This window comes from Marmota marmota, unplaced genomic scaffold, assembly GCF_001458135.2.
Source record: "Marmota marmota marmota unplaced genomic scaffold, marMar, whole genome shotgun sequence".
Lineage (NCBI taxonomy): Eukaryota > Metazoa > Chordata > Mammalia > Rodentia > Sciuridae > Marmota > Marmota marmota.
Genome location: NW_026000229.1, coordinates 16,869,504 through 16,893,789, shown reverse-complemented (window position 1 = coordinate 16,893,789; position 24,286 = coordinate 16,869,504). Strand labels below are relative to the sequence as shown.

Here is a 24,286-nt window from a genome sequence, read left to right as displayed (position 1 = left end):
AAAAATATAAGCTGGGTGTGGTGGTGGACGCCTATAATCCTAGCTATTCAGGAGGCTGAGGCAGTGATACAGGTTTGAGGCCAGTCTCATCCATTTAGTGAGATCCTCTCTCAAAATAAAAAAGGCTGGGGATGTAGCTAACTGGCACAGTGTCCCTGGGTTCAATCCCCAGAACTGTGAAAAACAAAACAACTACAACAAAAGTAATCCATTTCAGATTTTAGATTGTGGAGTGACATACTATGCCTTTTCCTGCTTGCCTCGATCTCCCCTTCTCTCTACTATTTTTGTCTCTCCCCTTCTCTTTCTAAATAAATATTTATTGTCCATTATGAATGAGAGACCTCATCAAAGCATACTCCTCAATTCCTCAAATACTTTGTTTTAATATAAATGGATACTTTAAAGGGAATCAGAATACAAATTTGTTCTTAGAGATTTTAAATCGTCTCACCACCACCATCTCTGAGATTCAAAAATATAATATTGGTTAATTTTTAAAAGTGGCAACCTGTTAGATTAGATAAAATCTTAAGCATTTCTTTGTCTTAGGTTTTCATTCTTGCCTTCACTGACTTCTATTTGGTATTGTCACTATATCTCATCTTTTTGCTTTGGACATGAGAGCATTTTACCAGCTCTCTTTACTTACTTACTTCCTTGTAGTCAGTTTCCCATAGACTGGAACTCTTAAGATTTTTCTTTTCTAAAACATCAGTTTCTGGAAATAATCGAGAAACTCGCAAAGAGAAAGTAAGTTCACAACATGGTTGCAAAGAAAGGCATCTATACTTTTTAAGTGTCAGAGGCTGGTGGATCTGGTTTTGTTTTGTTTTGTTTACTTTTTATTAAGTAATCTAAATACACAAGTGAAAAGATGAATTTTCACAAACTGACCATGCTATGGATATTTAAAACTAGAAACAAAACATTTCTTGTCCCTCTACAAGATGTCCCAAGTACTAAAAAAAAAAAAATCTCAGCCCTCCAAAGAACTTCATAATAAAAGTGAAGAGCAGACACATGAAAAGGTTCTCAACTTCATTAGTCATTAAAATAATGCAAAATATAATCACACTGCACTACTACTACATACCAATTAGAATGGCTAAATTGAAAATACAGGTTTTCCTAAGGGAAAACACCATCTTGATTTCCATCATCATAGTTTAGAATTGGCTATTTTTTGTTCGATTGATTGGTTGGTTGGTTGGTTGAGATTGGGTTTTTTTCCCCAGTAGTTCTGGGGACTGAACCCAGAGCTTCATGCATACTGGGCAACTATGCTCCTGAGCTACACCCCTAGTCCCGTTTTGTATTATTGTAATGACTAATAAAGTTGAGTACCTTTTCATGTGTCTATATGGTATTTGGATATCTTTTGTTATAAAGTTCTTATTTAAATATTTGCCCATTTTTTAATTATTATTAATTTCTGATTGAACAAATTTCTCATTTTTCTTATTGATTGTCCACAAATCCACAAATGTCATCTTCTTTTAAAGGCATTCTTGTTTCTTTTTTTTTTTAAATATTTATTTATTTTATTTTATTTTAGTTTTCGGCGGATACATCATCTTTGTTTTTGTATGTGGTGCTGAGGCTTGAACCCGGGCTGCACGCATGCCGGGCGAGCACGCTACCGCTTGAGCCACATCCCCAGCCCGCATTCTTATAATCTATAATCTATAATTATAGATTATAATCTATAATCTTATAATCTATAATCTCCAATTTAGCTATGCTTTAAGATGTCATACAGCTTTGAATGCTATATTTATGTTCCTCCAGCCATAGTAGGAGATTGAGGGCTGCTAGCAAAAAAAGACAAGGAAATTATTAGCCTATTTCTATGGAGCATAGCCTTTCCTCAGCCCCTTAATTTTGAGTAGTTTGTATTTCTCCCTCTCACTTCTTTCATGATTTCTTGGACAGTATATATATATGTTGTTATGGACTAGAACTGAGGTTTTCCCTCCTTCATTCTTTTCATTCTCATTGTTCAGTGTTATTGTGATGTCTTTGTACAATTAGGCACAAGAGAACAGTAGCTCTGTAAAGAAGAAGACAAAATTTGTCAATTTATACACAAGAGAGGGACAGGACAAGCTTGCAGTCCTACTTCCTGGTCGCCACCCTTGTGACTGCCTGGGCCAGAAGCATAAGCTCATCAATAACTGTCTCATCTGTGGGCGGATCGTCTGTGAACAAGAGGGTTCCGGCCCCTGCTTATTCTGTGGATCTCTGGTAAATTTTTTTTCTAATGTTTTATTGTGTTAATACACAGAGCCATTCAGATCCCTAGCAATTTCCCTTTTTCTTAGTAAATTTCTTCCCCAAGGATTCTAGTAGCAGGGATTTGATTAGAAACCCCAGGTTGTGCCAGGCATTGTGGAGCACGCCTATAATCCCAGTGGCTCAGGAGCCTGAGGCAGGAGCATCTCAAGTTCAAAGGCAGTCTCAGCAATTTAGCAAGGCCCTAAGCAACTCAGCAAGACCCTGTCTCAGACTAAAAATATAAAAAGGCTGAGATGTGGCTGAGTAGTTAAGAGCCCTATGTTCAATCCCTGGGACCAAAAAAAAGCAAAACTAAAAACTTTAGAGCTTGAAGTGTCAGGATTTTTTGTAGTCTTCAGATGTGGCTTATATCTGTAGGGGCAAGAGTCATGGTGACATAATCTTTAAGACTTCATAGCTTCTGTTTCTGGAACAACACCTGTTATAACTTTGCTTTGTTTAAGAAATGACCTTAAGAATGTAGTAGTAGGCCTGGGGTTGTGGCTCAGCAATAGAGCACTCACCTCGCACGTACAAGGCCCTGGGTTCGATCCTCAGAACCACATAAAAATAAATAAATAAATAAATAAATAAATAATAAAGATATTGTGTCCAACTACAACTAAAAATTAATAAACACAAAAAGAATGCAGTAGTAATAGGGCTAGGGATGTGGGGATCTGGCTTAATGGTAGAACACTTGCCTAACATGTATGAGGCCCTGGATTCAATCCCCAGCACTACCAAAGATAAAAAAGGAAAAAAGAGAAATAGCAATAATGACTCTTAAAAACTCTAAAGAGCTGTCTGAAAAGCTTATTTTACCAGTTGAGCTGTCTGGCAGAAGCAATAACATTTGATGTTGATAAAGGCATCTGTTTTATATTGCTGTATTTTCTCTAATGGACTCTTGATTTTTCCACATACTCAGAGATTAAACTGATAGACAACTGAATGACCTGAAAAATGTAGTTTTCACCATGTTTATAAAATAGCAGTTAGCTGGGCATAGTGGTTCACACCTCTAATCCCAGCAACTTGGGAGGCTGAGGCAGGAGGATCAAGAGTTCAAAGCCACCCTCAGCAACTTAGCAAGGCCCTTAGTGAGACCCTGTCTCTAAATAAAATACAAAAAGGCTGGGGAAGTGGTTCAGTGGTTAAGTGCCCCTGGGTTCAATCCCCAGTACCAAAAAAAAAAAAAAAAAGAGGCAGTGAATTTTTTCTCTTAGGTCTGTTCAGTTCAAGAAATAGTAATGCAAACCAGATTGGTCTTAAAGTCTTAAATTTGATAAGTTTGACATAGTCCCTTCTCAGCTTCCTTCTAAAACTTGCAATAATTTTATATTAAATGGAGCTTTCTTTGCTTAACATATTCATTATTTTCTAAGTTTGTTATGTTTGAAAGCAAAGAAACAAAATATATATAGTTGGGCTAGAGATGTAACTGAGTGGTAGATACCTTGCCTAGCATGCATGAGGCCCTGGGTTCCATCCTCAGCACTGCAAAAAAATGTGTGTGTGCATATATATTTAGTATAAAAGTAAATCATAGTATAAAAGTAAATCTAATTTTCACTAGTGGTACTGTAATCTGCTTCTTTTTCTGGTTCTTTTTTTCTAGAATCAGAAGACTTAATAAAAAGTCTTACTTGATTTTTCTAGTGTTCCAAAGACAAATATTTGTCCTTTGAAAGTACAGTAGATTTAAATAAATAGAAAATAAAACCCTACCAAGTGTTAGATATACTTGCAGTGAGGTAGTTTTTTATTTTTTGTATGTCTCATAAAAAGGAAATGAAGAGAGAAGGAAAAACTTATTTAGTTTAATGTGTTTTAATAGATTTGTCCTGATGAAAAGCATCAATAATGTCATTTTATTGTCATATCTAATGTATAATTTAAGGTTACATTTAAGGTATATCAAGTGAACAATATAATTTAACTGTTAGATCATGTGTCCTTCTCTTATTATTTTACAGGTATGTACACATGAAGAACAGGATATTTTACAGCGTGACTCAAACAAAAGCCAGAAATTGCTGAAGAAGCTCATGTCAGGTAGACAGGAATCTTCTAAATGACTGTGGTGATGGGTACAACTTGTATCTATGGTTGTTTTTCTTTCCTATATTGTGGTATGAAAGATGCAGTTTATAAAAGATGCAGTTTATTCATTCATCTATTCAAGAAGCACTTATTTTTTTAAATTTTACTATTTTAGCTACATAACTTTGAGTAACAAATATATAATAGTACATTGGATCACAGCTCAAAGAATAAAATTAATATCCATGAGCTCAAACTCATATAAATAAGTAACCAAATAAGTTAAGAAATAAAGAAAAGAGAATTTCTCTTTCTCTCTTTCTCTCCCCCTCTCCCTGTCTCTCTATTAAAGAGTATGTGTGTGGTGCCAGGGACTGAATCCAGGGACTCATATATGCTAGGCAAGTACTCTACCACTGAGCTACATCTCCAGCCCTAATTTTTGAAATTGTTAGTGAGGTTGAACATGTCTACATTTTTATTTATTTATTTTTTGAGACTGGGTCTTGCTATGTTGCCAAGGCTTAACCCTCAAGTGATCCTCCTGCCCAGGCTCCTAAGTAGCTGGGAGTATAGGTATGTACCATCATACCAGGCTAATTCCTCCTTGTTTCTTTTTTCTTTTCTTTTCTTTCTTTTTTTTTGGTGGTGGTACTGGAATTGAACTCAGAGATGCTTTGCCACTGAGCTATACCCCAAACCCTTTTTTATTTTGAGACAGGCTGGTCTTGAATTTGCCATCCTCCTCCCTCAGCCTCCTGAGTCACTTGTATTTGGGTGTGCATCACCACACCTGGCTAATTCCTCCTATTTTCTAATTTAGTGAACTCTTCCCATATTTTGTTCTTTGCTGAACAGTAGTACAGCTAATTTGTACTGTAGGCTGATACCGTTTGATTTATCATCATCTGTGAATTTCAATTTCCTTAACTTTATAACAAATATAATTTCAAGCTAATTTCTAATATTATTGTGAGAATTAAATAATTTAATTTATATTAAATGCTTTTACATTAAACTTTTCATTTTTGCTCTCTTCCTGAAATTTTTCTTTTTTTCTTCCATTATTTTTGTTTTGATTTGTAAAAGTATATTTAAAAATGATAGTCAGCCCTACTCAGTAAAGGTTTTCATTTTTACAGCATTTAATTTTGTTGATTGATTGATTAATTGCTAGCTATATCTTCAGTACTATCAGTCATTTTTATGTTGTGTGTTTAAACACTTTAGTACCTTTAGTGATCCAAAATTCTGTAAGGGAAGAAAAGGACCTCAACATTCATTGAGTACCTATTACATATCAAGCAACACTTGATACTTTAAAAGTTAGACCTGGCCTCTGTACTTGGTTGTTTTCCATTGAAATGAAGGCTCCAGACCAGCAGATCAGAATGAGATCTTCCCATATTTTGTTCTTTGCTGAACAGTAATACAGCTAATTTGTACTATATAGGCTGATATCATTTGATTTCCTTATTCAATTTCAGGGATGGAGAATTCTGGAAAGGTAGACATCTCTACCAAGGACCTTCTTCCTCATCAAGAATCTCGAATTAAGTCTGGTCTGGAGAAGGCTATCAAGCATAAAGATAAACTGTTAGAGTTTGACAGAACTAGGTATGATATGGTTAGAATAACAAATGCTAAGAAATAGACTTTTCCACGCCATTAAAAATTTTGGGGCTAGGGCTGTAGCTCAGTGGCAGAGTGCTTGCCTAGCACATGTGAAGCACTGGGTTTGATCCTCAGCAACACATAGAAATAAAAACAAAATAAAATAAAAGTATGCTGTCCATCTACAACTACAAAAATAAAAATAAAAAAAACACAAAACACTATTTTGGCATTTGATACCTTCTCAAAGTGGAATGTGAAAGAGTTTACAAAGAAGAGCTGGATGCTCTGTATAGGAGGCCTACATCTTGTTTTTGAATCTGTGTTTGAATAAAATAGGCTCTCACCAAGAGAATCGTATCCTGCACCAGTTTATTTTTTGTTTGTTTGTTTTTCTGGTACTAGGGATTGAACTTAGGGTGTTCTACCATTGAAGTACATCCCCAGCCCTTTTTATTTTGAGATAGGGTCTCACCGAGGTACTCTGGATGGCTTCAGATTTGTGATCCTCCTGCCTCAGCCTCCTGCATTGCTCTGATTACATGTATGTGTCACTGTGTCTGGCCCTGCATCAGTTTGTTTTGGCAAATGCTAGTATACCCCCTGGACAGTTGACTTGGGTTGTCATAATTCCCTACTTATTTCACTTGCAGCCATTTATTCATCTAGTCAACGTATGCAATCATTTATTGCTTAACGATGGATGGAGATGTGTTCTGAGAAATATGTTTTAAGTGATTTTGTCATTGTTGAAAATCATAAAGTTTATTTGCACAAACTTAGGTGATGTAGCCTATTACTTACCTAGGCTGTGTGGTATATGTATTTATGGCAGAGCCTATTGCTCGTAGGGCCATGATGATCAAAACACAAGATTGAACTAATGCAACAGAAAACCATGCAATCCAAGAGATACTATAGGGGCTAGGAGTATAGCTCAGTGGTAGAACACTTGCCATGTATGTGAGGCCATGGGTTTGATACCCAGCACTGAAAACAAAATGAAATAGAGAGATGCATGAGATATTTGAGGCCACTACTCGCATAACACAGCATTATTGTAAGTAGAAGGAATACACTCTAAAATAAGGATAAGAGTTAGGGGAGTATCTCAGTGGTAGATCACATAAGTGTGTATGAGACACTGGGTTTCATCTTGACTATCTAAAAATAAATATAAAATTTAATGATAACCTAGTAAATATATAATGAATAACCTAGCAAATACATAAACCAGTAACAATCATTTACTATCATTATCAATCACATATCACCCATAATTTTAAAAAATATTTTTAGTTGTAGATAGACACAATACCTTTGTTTATTTAGGTTTTTTTTATGTGATGCTGAGCATCAAACCTAGTGCCTCACATGTGCTACTGAGCTACATCCCCAGTCCTTTTTATTTTGTGACAGTCTTACTAAATTGTTGAAGCTGACCTTTAACTGTGATCCTCTTCTTCAGTCTCCAGAGAAGCTGGGATTACATATGAACCTGATTTCAGTTTTTTTCTTTATGCCTATGTTTATCACTGATTCGTTATTATAGAGAAATTGAGTTTTTTCTTTTTCTTTTTTTTTTTGTGTGTGTGTCTGTGTGTGTGTGTTTGGGTCACTTAACATTAAGCTATATCCCCAGCCCTTTAAAAAATTTTTTTTGGACAGGGTCTTCCCTAAGATGCTTAGGGATTTTCTAAGTTGCTGAGACTGGTTTAAAGGTGTGCATCATCTTGACCTGTAGAAATTCAGGCTTTATTGGATTTGTGACTTTGGAGTAATCACTTAATTTCTGTGAGCTCCAGGTTCATTATCTATAGAATGGGAGTTAGATCATTAAGACTACTTATAGTTCTGTTTCTTTGACAGTATGATCTTAGAGATAGGCCTGATTATCATATCTTGGAACTTTGCCCCATTGTGTTAGTAAAGTCCTAGAGATGGGGTATGGAGATGGAAACTGTCATAGTAGTCAAATAATAGTATGTCCTAAGAATAGATAATTAAGCCTTAGGACAGATTTCAGGGTAAAACTCTAGTAAGCAAATGGGCCTATCAGTAATAGACTGGATCCCAGTTGTAGAAAAATTAGAATATTGAGTAAGTTGCCAGAACATGAACTCTGATGCAGTAAAATCATACTGAAGCCCAGGTATCAGAAGGTGAAAGCTGGAGTATGCAGAAAGGAAGAATGATAATGAATTATGGTACTATGCCTTTTCTGTCTGAGATTGAAATGAGTTCTAAAGCTGCATTGGAGATAAGATATATGCAGCCCAGCTGGTGTCCTGCATGCCTGTAATCCCAGCTTGGGGCTGTGGCTTAGTAATAGAGCTCTGGAGGCTGAGGCAGGAGGATGGTGAGTTCAAAGTCAGCCTCAGCAACAGCGATGTGCTAAGCAACTCAGTGAGACCCTGTCTCTAAATAAAATACAAAATAGCGTTTGGGGTGTGACTCACTGGTGGAATGCCCATGAGTTCAATCCCTGGTATCAATAAACAAACAAACAAAAAAAGATATATGCAAAAGCTGGTAATCAGGCTGAGTTTCACCTGTTTTTGTAATATTCTTGGACTTTGTATTTCAGACAGTAACCTCTAGACTAGCAAAAGAGTAAGTTACCTTGAAACAGTTCCTCATTAATAATTCTGTGTTTGTCAACATGTGGCTTAATTGTCATGTGTTTGTTTGTTTTTAGTATTCGAAGGACCCAGGTCATTGATGATGAGTCAGATTACTTTGCCAGTGATTCTAACCAGTGGTTGTCCAAAATTGAGCGGGAAACTTTGCAGAAGCGAGAAGAGGAGCTGAGAGAACTTCGACATGCCTCTCGACTTTCTAAGAAGGTCACTATTGACTTTGCTGGCCGGAAAATCCTAGAAGAAGAAAATCCATTAGCAGAATATCACAGTAGGTAAGTGGCCAGCACCAGAAAGGGTCTCAACAAAGGAGTAGGTTGACTATATAGGATTTTTACTTCTTTAGTGGTGTTGTTTTTGTTGATTTTTAAAAATGATGATCATCAAGCTGGGCACAGTCGCACATGCCAGTAATCCCAGCTGTTTGGGAGACTGAGTTAGGAGGATCATGTAAAGCCAGCCTCAGCAACTTACCAGGGCCCTAAGAAACCCAAAAAGACCCTGTCTTTAAATAAAATATAAAAAAGGACTGGGGATGTGGCTCAATCCCTGCTATAAAAAAAAAAAAAAGGATGATGATCCACAGCACTGTGGGAAAAAAATAAGTAAATGAAAATTTAAAAATAAAAACAAATTTTTAGAGCTAGAGATGTAGCTCAGTAGTAGAGCACTTACCTAGTATGCACAAGACCCTAGGTTTGATCCCCAGCATAATAAAAATAAAGTTAATGTTTATTGGGGCTTAAAAACATATAAAAGTAGCTAAGAAAATTTTTCAATGAAGGAGACCTGTCCTTACTTATAATAAAATACTATTACTTTTTTAAAAACTTTTGATGAGTTTGTTTGTTTTGGTACTGGGGATTAAACCCAAGGGTGCTTTACCACTGAACTATATCCACAGCCCTTTTCATTTTTTATTTTTATTTTTTAATTTTTAATTTTTTTATTTGTAGATGGACACAATACCTTTTATTTATTTATTTATTTTTATGTGATGCTAAGGATCAAACCTAGTGCCTCACACATGGTAGGCAAGAGCTCTATCACTGAGTCACAACCCCAGCCTCTTATTTTTTTATTTTGAGAAAGGGCCTCACTAAGTTACCAAGGCTGGCCTTGAATTTTTTTTTTTTTTTTTTTTAGTACCAGGGATTGAACTCAAGAGCACTTAACCACTGCACTACATGTCCAGCCCTTTTTTGTATTTTATTTAGAGATAGGGTGAGTTGCTTAGTATCTCGCTTTTGCTGAGGCTGGCTTTGAACTCACAATCCTCCTGCTTTAGCCTCCCAAGCTTCTGGGATTACAAGTGTGTGCCATCGAACCTGGCTAACCTTGAATTTTTGATACTCCTACATCATCCTTCCAAGTCACTGGGAATATAGTTGTGTGCCATTGTGCCTGGCACAGTTTTAATGAAAATATAGTACTAAACTGGGAGAAAATATATTGAAAATTTTTAGCAAAGAAGCAATAGCTGTACTTTACAAAGACTGCCTACAAATTAAAAGACCAAAAAAAAAAAAAAAATCCAGTAAAAAAATGGGTATGGTGGTTCAAGCCCATAATCCTAGCTACTAGGACAGCTAAGGCAGAAAGATCACTATTTTGAGTCTAACCTTAGCAACTTAGGGAGACCTTGTTTCAAAATAAAATTTAATAAGTAGGGTTGGGGGTATAGCTCAGAGGTAGAGTACTTTTGTAACAAGCTTATGGTTCTGAGTTTAATCCCCAGAACCTCAAAAATAAAAATTAAAAAAAAAGAAGAAGAAGAAAAATGGGCAAAAGCTAAGAATAGATAAATCACAGATGAGGTAATATGAATAGCCAGGAAGCATTAACTATTTATCAGAAAATTCAGATTTTAAAACATATTACTTTGCATAGTGGCACATACTTGTAATCTCAGTGATTCAGGAGATTGAGGCAGGAGTAGCAAAAGTTTGAGACCAGCCCTAACAACTTAATGAGGCCCTGTCTCAAAATGAAAATTTTTTTTAATATTTATTTTTTAGTTTTAAGTGAACACAATATCTTTATTTTACATTTATGTGGTGTTGAGGATCAAACTCAGTGCCTCAAGCATGCTAGGGAAGCACTCTACCACTGAGCCACAACCCCAGGCCCTCAAAATGAAAATTTTTAAAAAGGCTGGGTGTGTAGCTCAGTGGTAGAGCACCTTGGGTTAAACCCCAGCACCATGATGCCATTGTTTTTGTTTTTGTTTTAGTATCAGGGATTAAACCCAGGGGCACTTAATCACTGAGCCACATCCTTAGCCTGTTTTTCATTTTTTGTTTTTAATTTTGAGACAGGATCTCATTAAGTTGTTTAGGGGCTTGGCGAGTTGCTGAAGCTGGCCTCGAACTTGCAATCCTCCTGACTCAACCTCCCAAGCCACTGGGATTACAGCATGTGCCACTGCACCTGGCCCTTTATAGCTATCTTAAACTTGCCATTGAAATTCAAAGTTTCTTGAAGGCTGGAACCATGTCCTCCCCATCTTTTAGGTTGAATTGCATATAAGAGGTTCCTTAACAAATATATATTGAGCTGAATTCAAGGTCGTGTTCAACCTTTTCTATTAGTTGAAGCTTGTTATTTTATTATGTTTCAAAATTATAATCATCATTCACAAATGTTTGTCAGACATCAAACAGGAGTATGGATATAGCCACAAGGAATATAGAGTAATAGAATGGAATAAGATAGGGCTTCTAAGCCAGTAGGATTTCACAATGTTCAAATGAAAATCTTCATGTCCCTCTGCTCCCTGGCCCCAGGGCTAAGAACCAAACTGAGGGCCTTGAGGGGGCTAGGCAAGAGCTCTGCCACTGAGCTAAATTCCCAATGCCATCACGTTCATTTATAGGTTTAGATTCAAATACCCAAAACTTAACACCTTAAGCACAGAATACATGGGATGTATCCAATGGTTATTTAGGGACCCTTTTTTAGAACTTCTAAACCTCGAAGCAGATAGAATTCAAATAGCATAGGTAAGTAAAAAAGAGACTCCTGAGTAGACAAAGTAATAACTGTAGGGTGTATTGAATAGACAAGCTGCCATAGAATATTCATCTCTGAGTCAGACTACTTTTAAACAACTTTTATATTCTTTGTATTTTTGTTGATCTTGTTAAACTGGTAACTATAGTGGGCTCTACCTATTTTCCTTAAGTTCTGTGGAAGGAAGGTAGAGTGGGGAGAGGGAAACTTGTTCATGGGCTTCTCCTTTGAATTCCAAATTTTAATATTACCAAAGGGTTGGTTTTTAAGTAAAGACATTCTGAGCATAGAATATTACCGATTATTGCTTCCTTTTGGTTTATTATTACAGATTAGATGAGACAATACAGGCCATTGCCAATGGAACCTTGAACCAGCCACTGGACAAAATGGATAGATCTTCTGAAGAGCCTTTGGGAGTTCTGGTAAATCCCAACCTGTACCAGTCCCCTCCCAAGGTTAGTGGACCTTTCTTTCCTCTAGCTGATAACGAGAGAATTTTGGTCCTAAATATTTCTCCTTTCAATTATGTCTGTTTATAGTTTATAGATACCAATTTGCTCTCTTAACTCACCTACCAATCTTACATTCTTGCCCAATTTTTTTCCAGTTTTTTTCGCAGCACTTCCAAAAAGTTGACTTGTACTATCTTCAATGAGCATTTTCCAAAAGAAGATGTTATTAAATACAATAGAAATTTAGACAGTAGAGTCAAGGGCATTTGCACATACTTGTAATCCCAGAAACTCAGGATGCTGAGGCAGGAGAATCCTAAATTTGAGGCTAGCCTCAGCAACTTACTGAGACCCTATCTCAAAATAAAAATAAAGCTGGGCATGGTGGCATACGTGTACAGATAAATGAAAAGTTGTGCTGCAATTGTGTACAATGAATCAAATGCAATCTGCTGTCATATATACATAAATAAAATAAATAAAGAATGAATGAATGAATGATTTATTTATTTATTTATTTTAAATTTCTTTTTTGTTGTTGTTATAGTTGGGCACAATACCTTTATTTTATTTGTTTATTTTTATGTGGTGCTGAGGATCGAACCCAGTGCCTCGCACATGCCAGGCAAGCGCTCTATTGCTGAGCCACAACCCCAGCCCAAGATTTATTTTGACTCAAGTTTCAGAGGTTTTAGTCAATAGTCACTTGACCTCATTGCTTTGGGCCTGTGGCAAGGCAGAGCATATGGCAGAGTGCATATGGTAGAGCAGAATAACTTGCCTCATAACATCTGGAAAGCAAAGAGAAAGGAAGAGGTTTGGGTTCCAATGACCTCTTTAGTGGTACACCCTAATGACCTAACTTCCTAACTTTCTTCTACTAGTCCCCACACTAAAAGTTCTGCCACCTCTCTATATCTCTATCAACTGGGACCAAGCTTTTAATACATGTGCTTCTGGGGGATGTTCAAAATCAAAATCAAAATCCATATGAAATGATGAATACGTGCAAGCTAGGTAGGGTTTATAAGATGTATTATTATAATGAGAAATAGAGTAGGATTAGGTAGGTAGGATCAGATCATTAAAGAACTTTTTTTCTTTCTTTTACTTTTGGGGAGGGAGTACTGGGGATTGAATCCAGGGGTGCTCTATCACTGAGCTATACCCCCAGTTTTTTTTATTTTTTTATTTTGAGATAGGGTCTCACTGAGTTACTTAGGGCTTTACTAAATTGCTCAGGCTAACCTCAAATTTGTGATCCTCTTGCCTCAGCCTTCCAAGTTACTGGGATAATAAGCATGTGCCACTGCACCTGGCTAAAGAACTTTTTAGCTAGGAAGTTTTAGCATTTTTATTTTATAAGTAAATGTGATACAGAAAGTTCTTATGTAGAGAGAGAATACCCTCAGGGTAATGCTTTACCTACTTACCTTCAGCACTATATATGTGTCAAATTCTGTGCTAGGTAGTGGGAAATTAAAAGATTAATTAAAGGTCCAGCTCATGTCCTTAAGAACTTCAAAGATCAGTGGGAAGATGTGTATGAATGCAAAGATTACAGTTCTTTAAGATAATTGCTATGAAACATACATGTCATAGATGCAACAGTATTTATGAGTATGTTCATAAATCTGTGAGAGAGCATAAAAGAAAGAGTGTTTGACAACTAAAGAATGACTAGAAGAGTTTGGGTTTGTAGCTCAGCGGTAGAGTGCTTGTTTAGCTACAGGTGAGGTACTGGGTTCAATTTTCAGCACCTCAGAAAAATAAATAAAGGTAATATGTCCATCTACAAATAAAAGAAAATTTAAAAAAAAAATAACTAAGAATTTCTAGGTAGGCAAATCTGGGGAGAGAATTCCAGGCAGAAGGTACAACATGTGTAATGACTCAGCATCTTGAATGGATAAAGAAAATGTGGTACATATACACAATGGAATATTACTCAGCCTTAAAGAAGAATGAAATTATGGCATTTGCAGGTAAATGCTAAGTGAAATAAGCCAATCCCAAAAAACCAAAAGCTCAATGTTTAAAATCTCTGATAAGTGGATGCTGATCCATAGTGGGGTGGGGGGATAGGGAAGAATGAAGGAAATTTGTTCTGTGTAGAGGGGAGTAAGGGGAAGGGTGGTGTTGTGGGGATAGGAAGGATGGTAGAAAGAGACAGACATTATTACCCTGTCTACATGTATCATTACCCTGCTGGACTAACTCTAAACCATGTACAGCCAGAAAAATGAGAAGTTGTGTTCTATTTGTGTACAATATGTCAAAATGCATTCTACTATAAAATAAATAAATTCATTAATTAATTAAAAAAATAAAGGGATAGTGAATGAAGACTGCCTCTCCCTTTTAAGGCCAAGAAAAAAAAAAGACTCAGCATCTTGAAAGCATTGCGGGTTTGGGGAAATCAAAGTATTTTTATGGTCTAGTAGATGTGTTAGTTTCCTAGTGCTACAAAACAGATAGGGTGACTTAAGACAGTAAGATTTCTTTCCTCATAGTTGGAGGCTAAAATTTCAAAATCAAGATGTTAGCAGAGCCACATTCCCTCCAAAGATTGTACACATGAATATTTTCTTGCCTCTTTCAGTTTCTGGTTGCCCTAGGCTTGTAGCTAAATCATTCCGATCTCTACCTCTGTCTTCACTTGGCCTTCTTCCATGTGTATCTCTGTGTGTCCTCTCCTTTTCAAAGAATACCAGTTATTGGATTTAGGTCACCATAATTCAGTGTGAACTCATCTTAAATTGATTACATCTACAAATTTGTAAGGTCATATAATCAAAGTCTAGGTAGACATGAACTCGAGGGGATACTCTTTGTTTTTAATTGATTTTATTTTTTAAATACATGACAGTGGAATGTATTACAATTCTTATTGCACATATGGAGCACAATTTTTCATATCTCTGGTTGTATATAAAGTATGTTCACACCAACTTATGTCTTCATACATGTACTTTAGATAATGATGTCGACAACATTCCACCATCATTGCTAACTCCCTGCCCCCTCTCTTCTCCTCCCACCCCTTTGCCCTATCTAGAATATGTCTATTCCTCTCGTGCCCCTCAAGGGGATACTCTTTAACCCAGTGCAGTAGACAATACCTGCTCTTGAAAGCCCTATGTTTCGCAATAAGCACTGAGTTTTATTCGAAAGTAAGCAAAGAAGGATCCTTGAATATCCTTGAAGACTGGTATGACTTCCATGCTTATACAGACAGTGCATTGGAGGGAAGGTTAAGACTAGAAACAGAAAAATTGTTCCGGAGGTTATTGTAATGGGGAGATAATAAGGGCCCAAGTTATTATCGTAGTACCAGTAGGATAGAAGAGAGTTATTTAACAACTAACAATATAGACAAGTAGATTAGTTAACAGGTTATATAATAGTATTATTGAAAGATAATGAGGGAGAATGGCTGTTTGGTTACAGTCAAGAACTGTAGTAGAGACAGAACTAAGAATTTGGGCCTCAGGATTATTCATCCAACATTTTTACAAGATAACTTATTTTTTTCATAATAGATCAGTGTTTCCACACAAAAACTTCTATTCTTACCTAATATTTACCCAATTTTGCCTTATGATTCAAAAGACAGTTGTCTTATTTATATATATAATAAAAAATATACATATATATACATACACATAGATATAGATATAGATATATAGATTTTTTTTAATAATAAGAATTGAACCCAGGGGCACTTAACCACTGAGCCACATCCCCAGCCCTTTTGAGATAGGGTCTCAAAAGTTGCTAAGTTGCTTAGGGCCTTGCTTAATTTCTCAGGCTGGCTTTGAATTTCCTATCCTCCAGCCTCAGCCTCCTGAGCCACTGGGATTACAGGTGTGCCACAATTGGCAAAACCATATTTTTTTCATGTTTTATGTTTCCCTAATCTGTGCTTTTCACATAGTTAATTACTCAATAAATGTGGTTTTTAAATATTATTATTATTTTTAAAAATAATAATAATAATGCTTTTCTATCATGCACAGTTCCTTTTGCATGCTAGAAAAGCATTCTACCACTGAGCTACATCTTTAATACTTCAAAAATTTTTTTTGAGATGGGGTCTTGCTAAATTGTCCAGATTGGCCATAAACTTCCAATCTTCCTGTTACAGCCTCTTGTGGAATTAGAGGAGTGTGCCACTGTGCCCAGTTTAACTATGGTATTTTAAAAGATATGACAGAGCTGGGGTTGTAGCTCAGTGGTAGAGCGCTTGTCTAGCATGGGTGAGGCAATGTGTTCAATCCTCAGCACCAAAAAATAATAATAATAATAATAATAAAAAGTAAAGTTTAAATTCTTTAATAGAAAAAGACAAAACTGTTAAATCATAAAATTTTGTTATGAAAAGATTAAGATCTTAGAGATTCATCTAAAAATTTGTCAGCAAAAGATTCTTAGAGATCCATCTTTGGCAGTTGAGAAAGCTGAAAGTTTAAGGGAGTTAAATGATTGCCTAAGTGTCCAGGCAAGAACTCTAGCAGTCTTTTTTAAAATAAGTTATTACACTTTTAAAAATTTTAAAAAATGAAGACTCACCATCCTAATAGCCATTTTTCTTTTTCTTTTAAATTTTGGAGCACTTGATCTTCTTGCTCTGGAAGAAACATTAACCTTCATGATTGTCTGACTGAACTCTTGCCAGAACTCTTTAGTCTCCTGTAATTACCTGTACCCTATAATTCTCTATTGCCTTTATGTGATGGGAACCTTGTTTCAGTAGTGTTCCTTCTTCTCTTTTAGTGTACAAGTTGTTTTTTTCAGGATAATAGAGTACTTCTTATACCCAGTAGTCAGAACTACTGCCCATGACAGCATCTGTTTGACTTTGTTATAATACTGACATGTGATTCTGCCATAAGCACAAGAAGCATTATGAACCAAAATGTTGTATGTCTTTTGGCTGATTCACTTATCTTAGGAAACCTCCAGAATCCAAGATAGAGCCTTAATAAGTATAAAATGGAAATACTTACAGTTCTTTTGGTCTGGTAGTTGTGCTGCTTCTGGAATTAAGCATTATATGGAGACTTCAACATTCTACCTATCTTTTAAGATGGCACTTTGTTATCATACCTGGAACTCTTACTGAATTTATACCCTTTTTGGCTTTGTTTGTTTGTTTTTTGATGGATAACATGACTTTATTTTATTTGCTTATTTTTGTATGTGGTACTGAGGATTGAACCCAGTGCCTCACATATGCCAGGCAAGCACTTTGCTGCTGAGCCACAGCCCCAGCCGTTTTTTGGCCTTGTTTCAGACAAAGATGGGATAAAATTTTCTAAGAAAATGTATCTACTATGATTTCCTCATTATTGCATTTGTTCACCATCCCCGGATTCTTCCCTGTCAGACTGAACTGTTTGTTTTTTCCTATACAGTGGGTAGACCACACAGGTGCAGTCTCACAGAAGAAGGCTTTCCATTCAGCAGGATTGGGACTTGAGTTCAATTTATATCAGCACCAGTTGCGAATCCAGGATCAAGAATTCCAGGAAGGCTTTGATGGTGGCTGGTGCCTATCTATTCACCAACCCTGGGCTTCTCTGCTTGTCAGAGGGATTAAAAGGTAAGAATAGAATCAGTGGAGGAAAGAGACCAGCAGGTGAGGAAGTGCTGGGGAGTGATATTGGCCAAATTATATTGTTAAATTATATGCATGTATGAATATGTAAGAACAAATTCCATCATTATGTGCACCTATAATGCACCAATAAAAAATTTGGAAAGTGGGCTGGGATTGTGGCTCAGTGGAGAGTGCTTGCCTCGCATGCATGAGGCACTTGGTTCAATCCTCAGCACCACATTAAAAATAAATAAATAATGAAGATATTTTTAAAAATTTGGAAAGTGAAAAAATTTTCTAGATAACAAAATAAATAAAAAGTAAGAATAGAAATGAATCTTGGCAATGAGAGATCTTTGACAAAAATTTGATTTAGAATTATTTTTCTCCAGCTTACTTATTATTTCCAGTACATAGCACTTGAAACAATATTAACTAGGTAGTAGATTTTTTTTGAAACTGGGTCTTACTATGGGGCTTACTCTGATCTTGAGCTCCTGAACAAGTGATCCTCCTATCTCAGCTGGGAGTACAGGCTGATTATTCCATTATGCCTGGCAAATTTTTAGATTAATTAAAATTGTTTTGCTTGGCATACTGGCAAAAGTATGTTCACACCAACTTATGTCTTCATACATGTAATCCCAGCTCTTCAGGAGGCTTAGGCAAGAGGATTCCAAGCTTGAAGGAAGCCTAAGTAAGACTTTGCCTCAAAATAAAATAAAAAGGCAACTAGTGATGTAGCTCAGTTGGTAGAGCCCTTGCCTAGTGTATGTGAGGCCTGGGTGCAATTTTTAGCACTATTAAAAAGAAAACCTAACTATAAAATAAAAAGGATTGTAATATAACTCAGTGGTATAGCACTTGTCTACTATGTATAAAGCCCTGGTTTAATCCTCAGTACTTAGAATAAATGGAATACCAGGATTTTTCATCCTTGGAAGAGAGTCTATTGAAAAAACTCTTTTGAGGAACTATTTTACTACAAATTCCTTTTCTACAAAAAGTAGAGGAAGTAGTGAGGAATAACTAGAGGTATTATAAAGCTGAGTCATATCTATTGGTGATAACTGTTTACTATTCCATGCTTTTTTTTTTTTTTTTTTTGGTACCAGGGATTGAACCCAGGGTTGCTTAACCACTCAGCCACATCTTCAGCCCTCCCTTTTTTTGTTGTTGTTTTGTTTTGTATTTTATTTAGAGACAGGGTCTCACTGAGTTGCTTAGGGCCTTGCTAAGTTGCTGAGGCTGGCTTTGAACTTGCACTCCTTCTGTCTCAGCCACTGGGATTACAGAGATGCACCACTGTGCCTGCCTGTGTGTTTCTTCTTAATTCAACTTTTAAAATATTTTTCCTTTGCTTTTATACATGAAATTGAAAATTATAAAATGCAGAAAACTATCTAGAAACAGAAAGATCACCTATAACCCCACCATCAGAAATAGCTATTGTTAGCATTTTGAAGTCTTTATTTCTGTTTTTTTTTTTTGTTTTTTTGTTTTTTTTTTAATTTTTTTTTAATATTTATTTTTTAGTTTTCAGCGGACACAACACCTTTGTTTGTATGTGGTGCTGAGGATCGAACCCGGGCCGCACGCATGCCAGGCGAGCGCGCTACCACTTGAGCCACATCCCCAGCCCCTATTTCTGTTTTTTTTTTCTTGTTCAGATTGTTATATAATGAGATCATGACATTTATTTTGTTTGAGTTTTTCTTTCAGTTTTCATTATAGCGAGCTCATTTTTCCTTCTTATTTTTCAGAGTTTTGTGTACATGGCAATGTCTATCTCAAACAGTAAAAATACCTTGTATTTAAATAGGATTTAAATTTTCTAATCATTAGCTCTATGAAATAGTTTAAAACGAGGACACTGAGGCAGGCAAAGATACAGTTACTCTAAATGCTAAAACTAGTTAATGTCAGAGATAGAACCAGAGTTCAGGACTTCAAAGTGTCTTTACTCTCTAATCTGCAGACTTTAGTCATTTCCCTACTTTCTACAAAGAAAAATTATTAGCATTTAGGAACAGTCATTTCTACTTCAGTGGTTTCACTGTTAGCTGCCATTTCCCTCGTTTGTTAAGGTATAAAACACTTTTTCTCCTCTACTTGAAGGTCAGGCTTTCTTGCTTTGGCTCCTAATTATTTCCTAATCTGTGTGTGTGGTACTATTAGAACAAATGCATGTGAATCTGCTTTTGCTCCGGGACAGCCAAAGTCTCAGATGTCTGTTTTTCTCATTCATTTCTCTGCAATTTAGGTGTTTTTTTGCATAGTAGAAAGCTAAACAGCTTAATGAGAATGTTTACATTTCCCTCATCTATTCTGGATCTTTGTTATTGAAATTTTCTCATTGGAAAGAACAAGATGAGCATCATCCATTCCCACAATCACTAATCCTACAGAAATAAACTGGGTGGTCCTGCCAAATTTGTGAGACCATTTTCTCAGTAACTTTTCAGGTTATTTGGTATAGAAGGAAGACATACTGGTTCATTCTACATAATGAGTACCTACTATGTGACCGACACTCCTCTAATTCATCTGTTTTAGCATACTACAAATATGAAAAAACAATCACAGTGCTACTTTCCATTATAAGAATGAGATAAGAGGGATATAATATTAAGGTACTTTGTTTCATTTGATGGGAGGTGAAGAGAAACATCTTTTGTAGTCCTTGGAAAGTAGCAAACTAATTAAATTCTCTTGAGAATTTTATTTCACTTGATTCTTTCAAACTACTCAACAAGTTGTTTACTTATCCACACAGAACATATCTCTATATAAAATAATTAGGAAATGTATATTGGTGTCATTGCAACTTAGAAAATAAAGATAAGCATTTTTATTTATAATTATTTTATTTTTAATTTATTCATAATCATTATTCTATTAAATACCATTCTTGGGAAGTTATGTGTCAGCATTTTCTGTCAGGTTGGAGAATAAAGCAACAAGTCTTCCAGAAAAAAGTTAGCTTTTGACTCAAAGAATGGCAATGATGTTCATATTTGTGGGACAACTTAGATGCTTAAAAACTACAGATTCGGGATTATAGAAGTTCCAAGAGTAGTGAGAACTCCAGGATTGAGTTATGGGAATATGGTGACAACTATCCAGGAGTTGAGAGAAAAAAACTTTATTCTGATGATAGGTGAAATTAGAGAACAGACTTCATCCTCAAGGGAAAGGTATTATGGGAGAATTTTGTGTTTTTCACAAAAGAATCCCTCTTGGTGAGACATCTTCTTTAGATCTCTTGGTTCAACTGAATAATTTGCTTCAGTATTTTTTTTCTTTCTTTTTGGTATATTGTGGCATCTTCTGGGAAACTAGAATTTAGATCCTTCCTACTAAATTTGTATTTGTTCAAGGGTGGAGGGCAGATCCTGGTATACTCCCCACAGAGGACGTCTTTGGATAGCAGCCACAGGCAAAAAACCCTCCCCTCAAGAAGTCTCAGAACTCCAGGCTACCTATCGACTTCTCCGTGGGAAAGGTAACAGCTACGAATTCTTTCGGTCTTACATTTAGAGAGGAGTCATTGATATTCCTCTTCTTTCAGTTTCTTCTTCCTGTGGCTTTTCCTCAGCCGAAAGGGACTTTTAAACCTTATATTTGTTTATTTACTGACAAATCATAGACAGTTATTCAAAGCATTAATACCTCAAAAAGAGAAAATAAAAATATCAGTTTCTAAAAAAGCAACCAACTAATCTTAATTTTATCTAAAAAAAAAAAAATCTTCTTTCCCTTTTCTTTTTTTTTTTTTTTTTGCTATGAAAGTAATATAAATGATTCATAAGCTCTGGGATCTTAAATTGGGAAAAAAACAACCACAAATAATATAATCAAGAGTGACCCAAATAGAGACCTGCTATTGGATTCAGATAGATCAAAGGTGAGTGACCTGAACAGAGAATTTTCAGAATCACCCCAAGCACAGTAAATTTGGATCCTAAGAAGAACGTCTGACCTTAGACATCCTATGTCCCTTCCTCTTATCCAGCTCAGAGTTGTTTTGGAGATAGAATGAAAGGAGAATTACAGAACCACCTTTAAAAGTTTTTAATACATAAAGCTTAAGCAAGGAGTCTAGACTCCAAACTTAAGCAAGAAGTCTCTTAAAAACAGATTTATGGCTGGGAGCAGTGATGCACGCCTGTAATTCCGGTGACTTGGGAAGCTGAGACAAGAGCAATTGCAAGTTCAAGTTCAGCCTCAGCAACTTGGCTGTAAGAACCTATATGAAAAAATAAAAAGGGTTGGGGATGTACTCAGTGGCATATTACCTCTGAGTTCAGTCCCTAGTACTAGAAAAAAACAAAACCCATATTTCTGGAATTAGAAATGTAGTTCAATGGTACAGTACTTGCCTAGCATGCTCCGGGACCTGGGTTTAATCCTCCCAAAAGAAAGAAATGAAAGGGTAAAAAAAATTCTATTTCGCCTGGTACAGTTTGTTTTAGATTTGTGTCCTGACCTTCATGCTTGTGTTTTTTAATCACATTTTTATAGTTTTTCTATTGTCACCTGTAGCTGCCTGTCTTCATTGCTAAAATCCATTATCATCAAGCTCCAGTCTGATCCAGTTGAGTATAGTAGAACTGATTTGTTTGGAATAAACTTGTAGGGTCCTTGAACTTTTTTTTTAATATATATTTTTTATTTGTTCTAATTAATTATACATGACAGTATGCATTTTTGACATATATAAATGGAGTATAACTTCTCATTTGTCTGGTTGTACATGATGTAGAGTTACACAGGTCATGTAATCATATATGCACATAGGGTAAAAATGTCTGATTTATCTACTATCATTCCTACCCCATGCCCCTTCCTCCTCCCTTCACTCTCCTCTGTCTAGTCCAAATTACCTCTATTCTTCCTCCCTCCCTCACATCCTTATTATGAATTAGTAGTCCTTGAACTTTGATGAGATGAGGGAATAGTTTTCTAAAGGAAAAATTTCCTAGTTTAGCTAGCCACTCACTAGGTATTTTGCTAAAATACAGTTATGCCAGAATCAAAACTCATTGTTTTCCTTATGGCTATAAATAGATAATAGAAAGTGTTACTTGTTCATAATTCAAAACAGATTCCTGAATTCCAGAGTAACAAAGAAGGAAATTTATTTAATCCTTTTGTTTTTCTTGATTCAGATGTGGAATTTCCCAATGACTATCCATCAGGTTGTCTTCTGGGCTGTGTGGATCTAGTTGATTGCTTGTCCCAGAAGCAATTTAAAGAGCAGGTAAGTGAAGAATACTTCTCCTGGGCAGATGATTGATTTGCCATCATGACTAACTTATAGATCCTATTAGCATATCCTGAAGATAATAAGGTGCTAGCAAATATATTTAGACATATGAAGAAAAAGGGTATCTTTTTTTGTTTTCTTTGTTGTTGGTTTGTGTTTTGGTACTGATTGAAACTAGGGCTTCACACATGCTAGGCAAGAGTTCTACCACTGAGCTACATCCCCAGCCCTTTTTATTTTTATTTTTAAAATATCATTATTTACTTATTTTTATGTGGTGCTGAGGATCGAACCCAGTGCCTCTCATATGTGAGGCAAGCGCTCTACCACTGGCCACAGCCCCAGCCCTATTTTTATTTTTTTAAGATGTGATTTGCCCAGGTTGGCCTTGAACTTCAGTCCTCTTGCCTCAGCCCCATTAGTAGTAGGGATTATAGGTGTGCACCACCGTACCCATCAAAATAGTCTTTTTATTAGTTGCTGACGGACCTTTATTTTATTTATTTCTATGTGGTGCTAAGAATCGAACCCAGTGCCTCACACATGCTAGGCAAGCCCTCTACCACTGAGTTATAACCTCATCCCCAAAGGAGTCTTTTAATAAGATATATTGGGGCAGGAAAAGACCCTATCAATGACAGAAAAAAACCTAGTGATGCTTTGGTATTTGGTGTATGGAGAACTGGTATATATACATTTCTGATTAGGAAACTATTGCCATAGTCCAGCATAAAAGTATAGGGTCTTCATCCCTTACTAAAGCTTTGCTTCTTTTGGTGAGGAAGTCTTCAAAAGTATCCCCTGAATCATTTTGATTGGGTGGTGGGTATGATAGATCTGTTATTGCTTTTCAAAGCATTTGAACTCATGATAGTAGGCAAGTGTGTTTGAATACCAATTGCTTGGATTGTGTCAGGTGTGTTTGTGTGTGTGTGTAGATGTACACATACATGTCTATTTTGTTTTTGATCATTGACAATTGAACTGACATAACAAAGTACTTTTTTTTTTTTTAAATACCTTTATTTATTCATTTGTATGTGGTGCTGAGGATCGAACCCAGGGCCTCACATGTGCTAGGCAAGCACTCTACCGCTGAGCTATAGCCCCAGCCCCACAAAGTACATTTTTGAACAGTAGAGGGAGACAAAGGACTTTAGCTTAATTGAAAAATTCTTGACATACAGGATTTTTATATTTAGTTTCATACTGGCAAAAACGAAGCCTGAGGAGTCTCACTAATAGTATAGTTTTCCTATTGTTTTGAACAGATACTATAGGTAATAGGACATCTACCACTATGTTTAATAAAATGTGCTTCAGGTTAATTTTTCTCAGTAAATTCTTTGTTTTTCAGACTTACTTTTTTTTT

The 24,286-nt window shown here is 36.0% G+C and overlaps 1 protein-coding gene across 11 annotated transcripts in view; it reads left to right on the top strand.

Moving 5' to 3' along the window:
- Trip4 (thyroid hormone receptor interactor 4) overlaps nt 1-24,286 on the top strand; it is a 72,959-nt gene that overhangs the window by 26,009 nt on the left and 22,664 nt on the right. For 6 of the 11 annotated variants that reach the window (XM_048793659.1, XM_048793660.1, XM_048793661.1 and 3 more), the window contains exons 4-11: nt 2,035-2,247; nt 4,257-4,335; nt 5,811-5,940; nt 8,636-8,851; nt 11,920-12,046; nt 17,461-17,648; nt 21,026-21,150; nt 22,817-22,908. In XM_048793659.1, the coding sequence (XP_048649616.1) occupies nt 2,035-2,247; nt 4,257-4,335; nt 5,811-5,940; nt 8,636-8,851; nt 11,920-12,046; nt 17,461-17,648; nt 21,026-21,150; nt 22,817-22,908 (1,170 nt within the window). Of the gene's footprint in view, nt 1-2,034; nt 2,248-4,256; nt 4,336-5,810; nt 5,941-8,635; nt 8,852-11,919; nt 12,047-17,460; nt 17,649-21,025; nt 21,151-21,437; nt 21,553-22,816; nt 22,909-24,286 lie in introns of those variants that run through there. The other 5 variants (XR_007343954.1, XM_048793657.1, XR_001502962.2 and 2 more) reach the window with 4 other exon arrangements.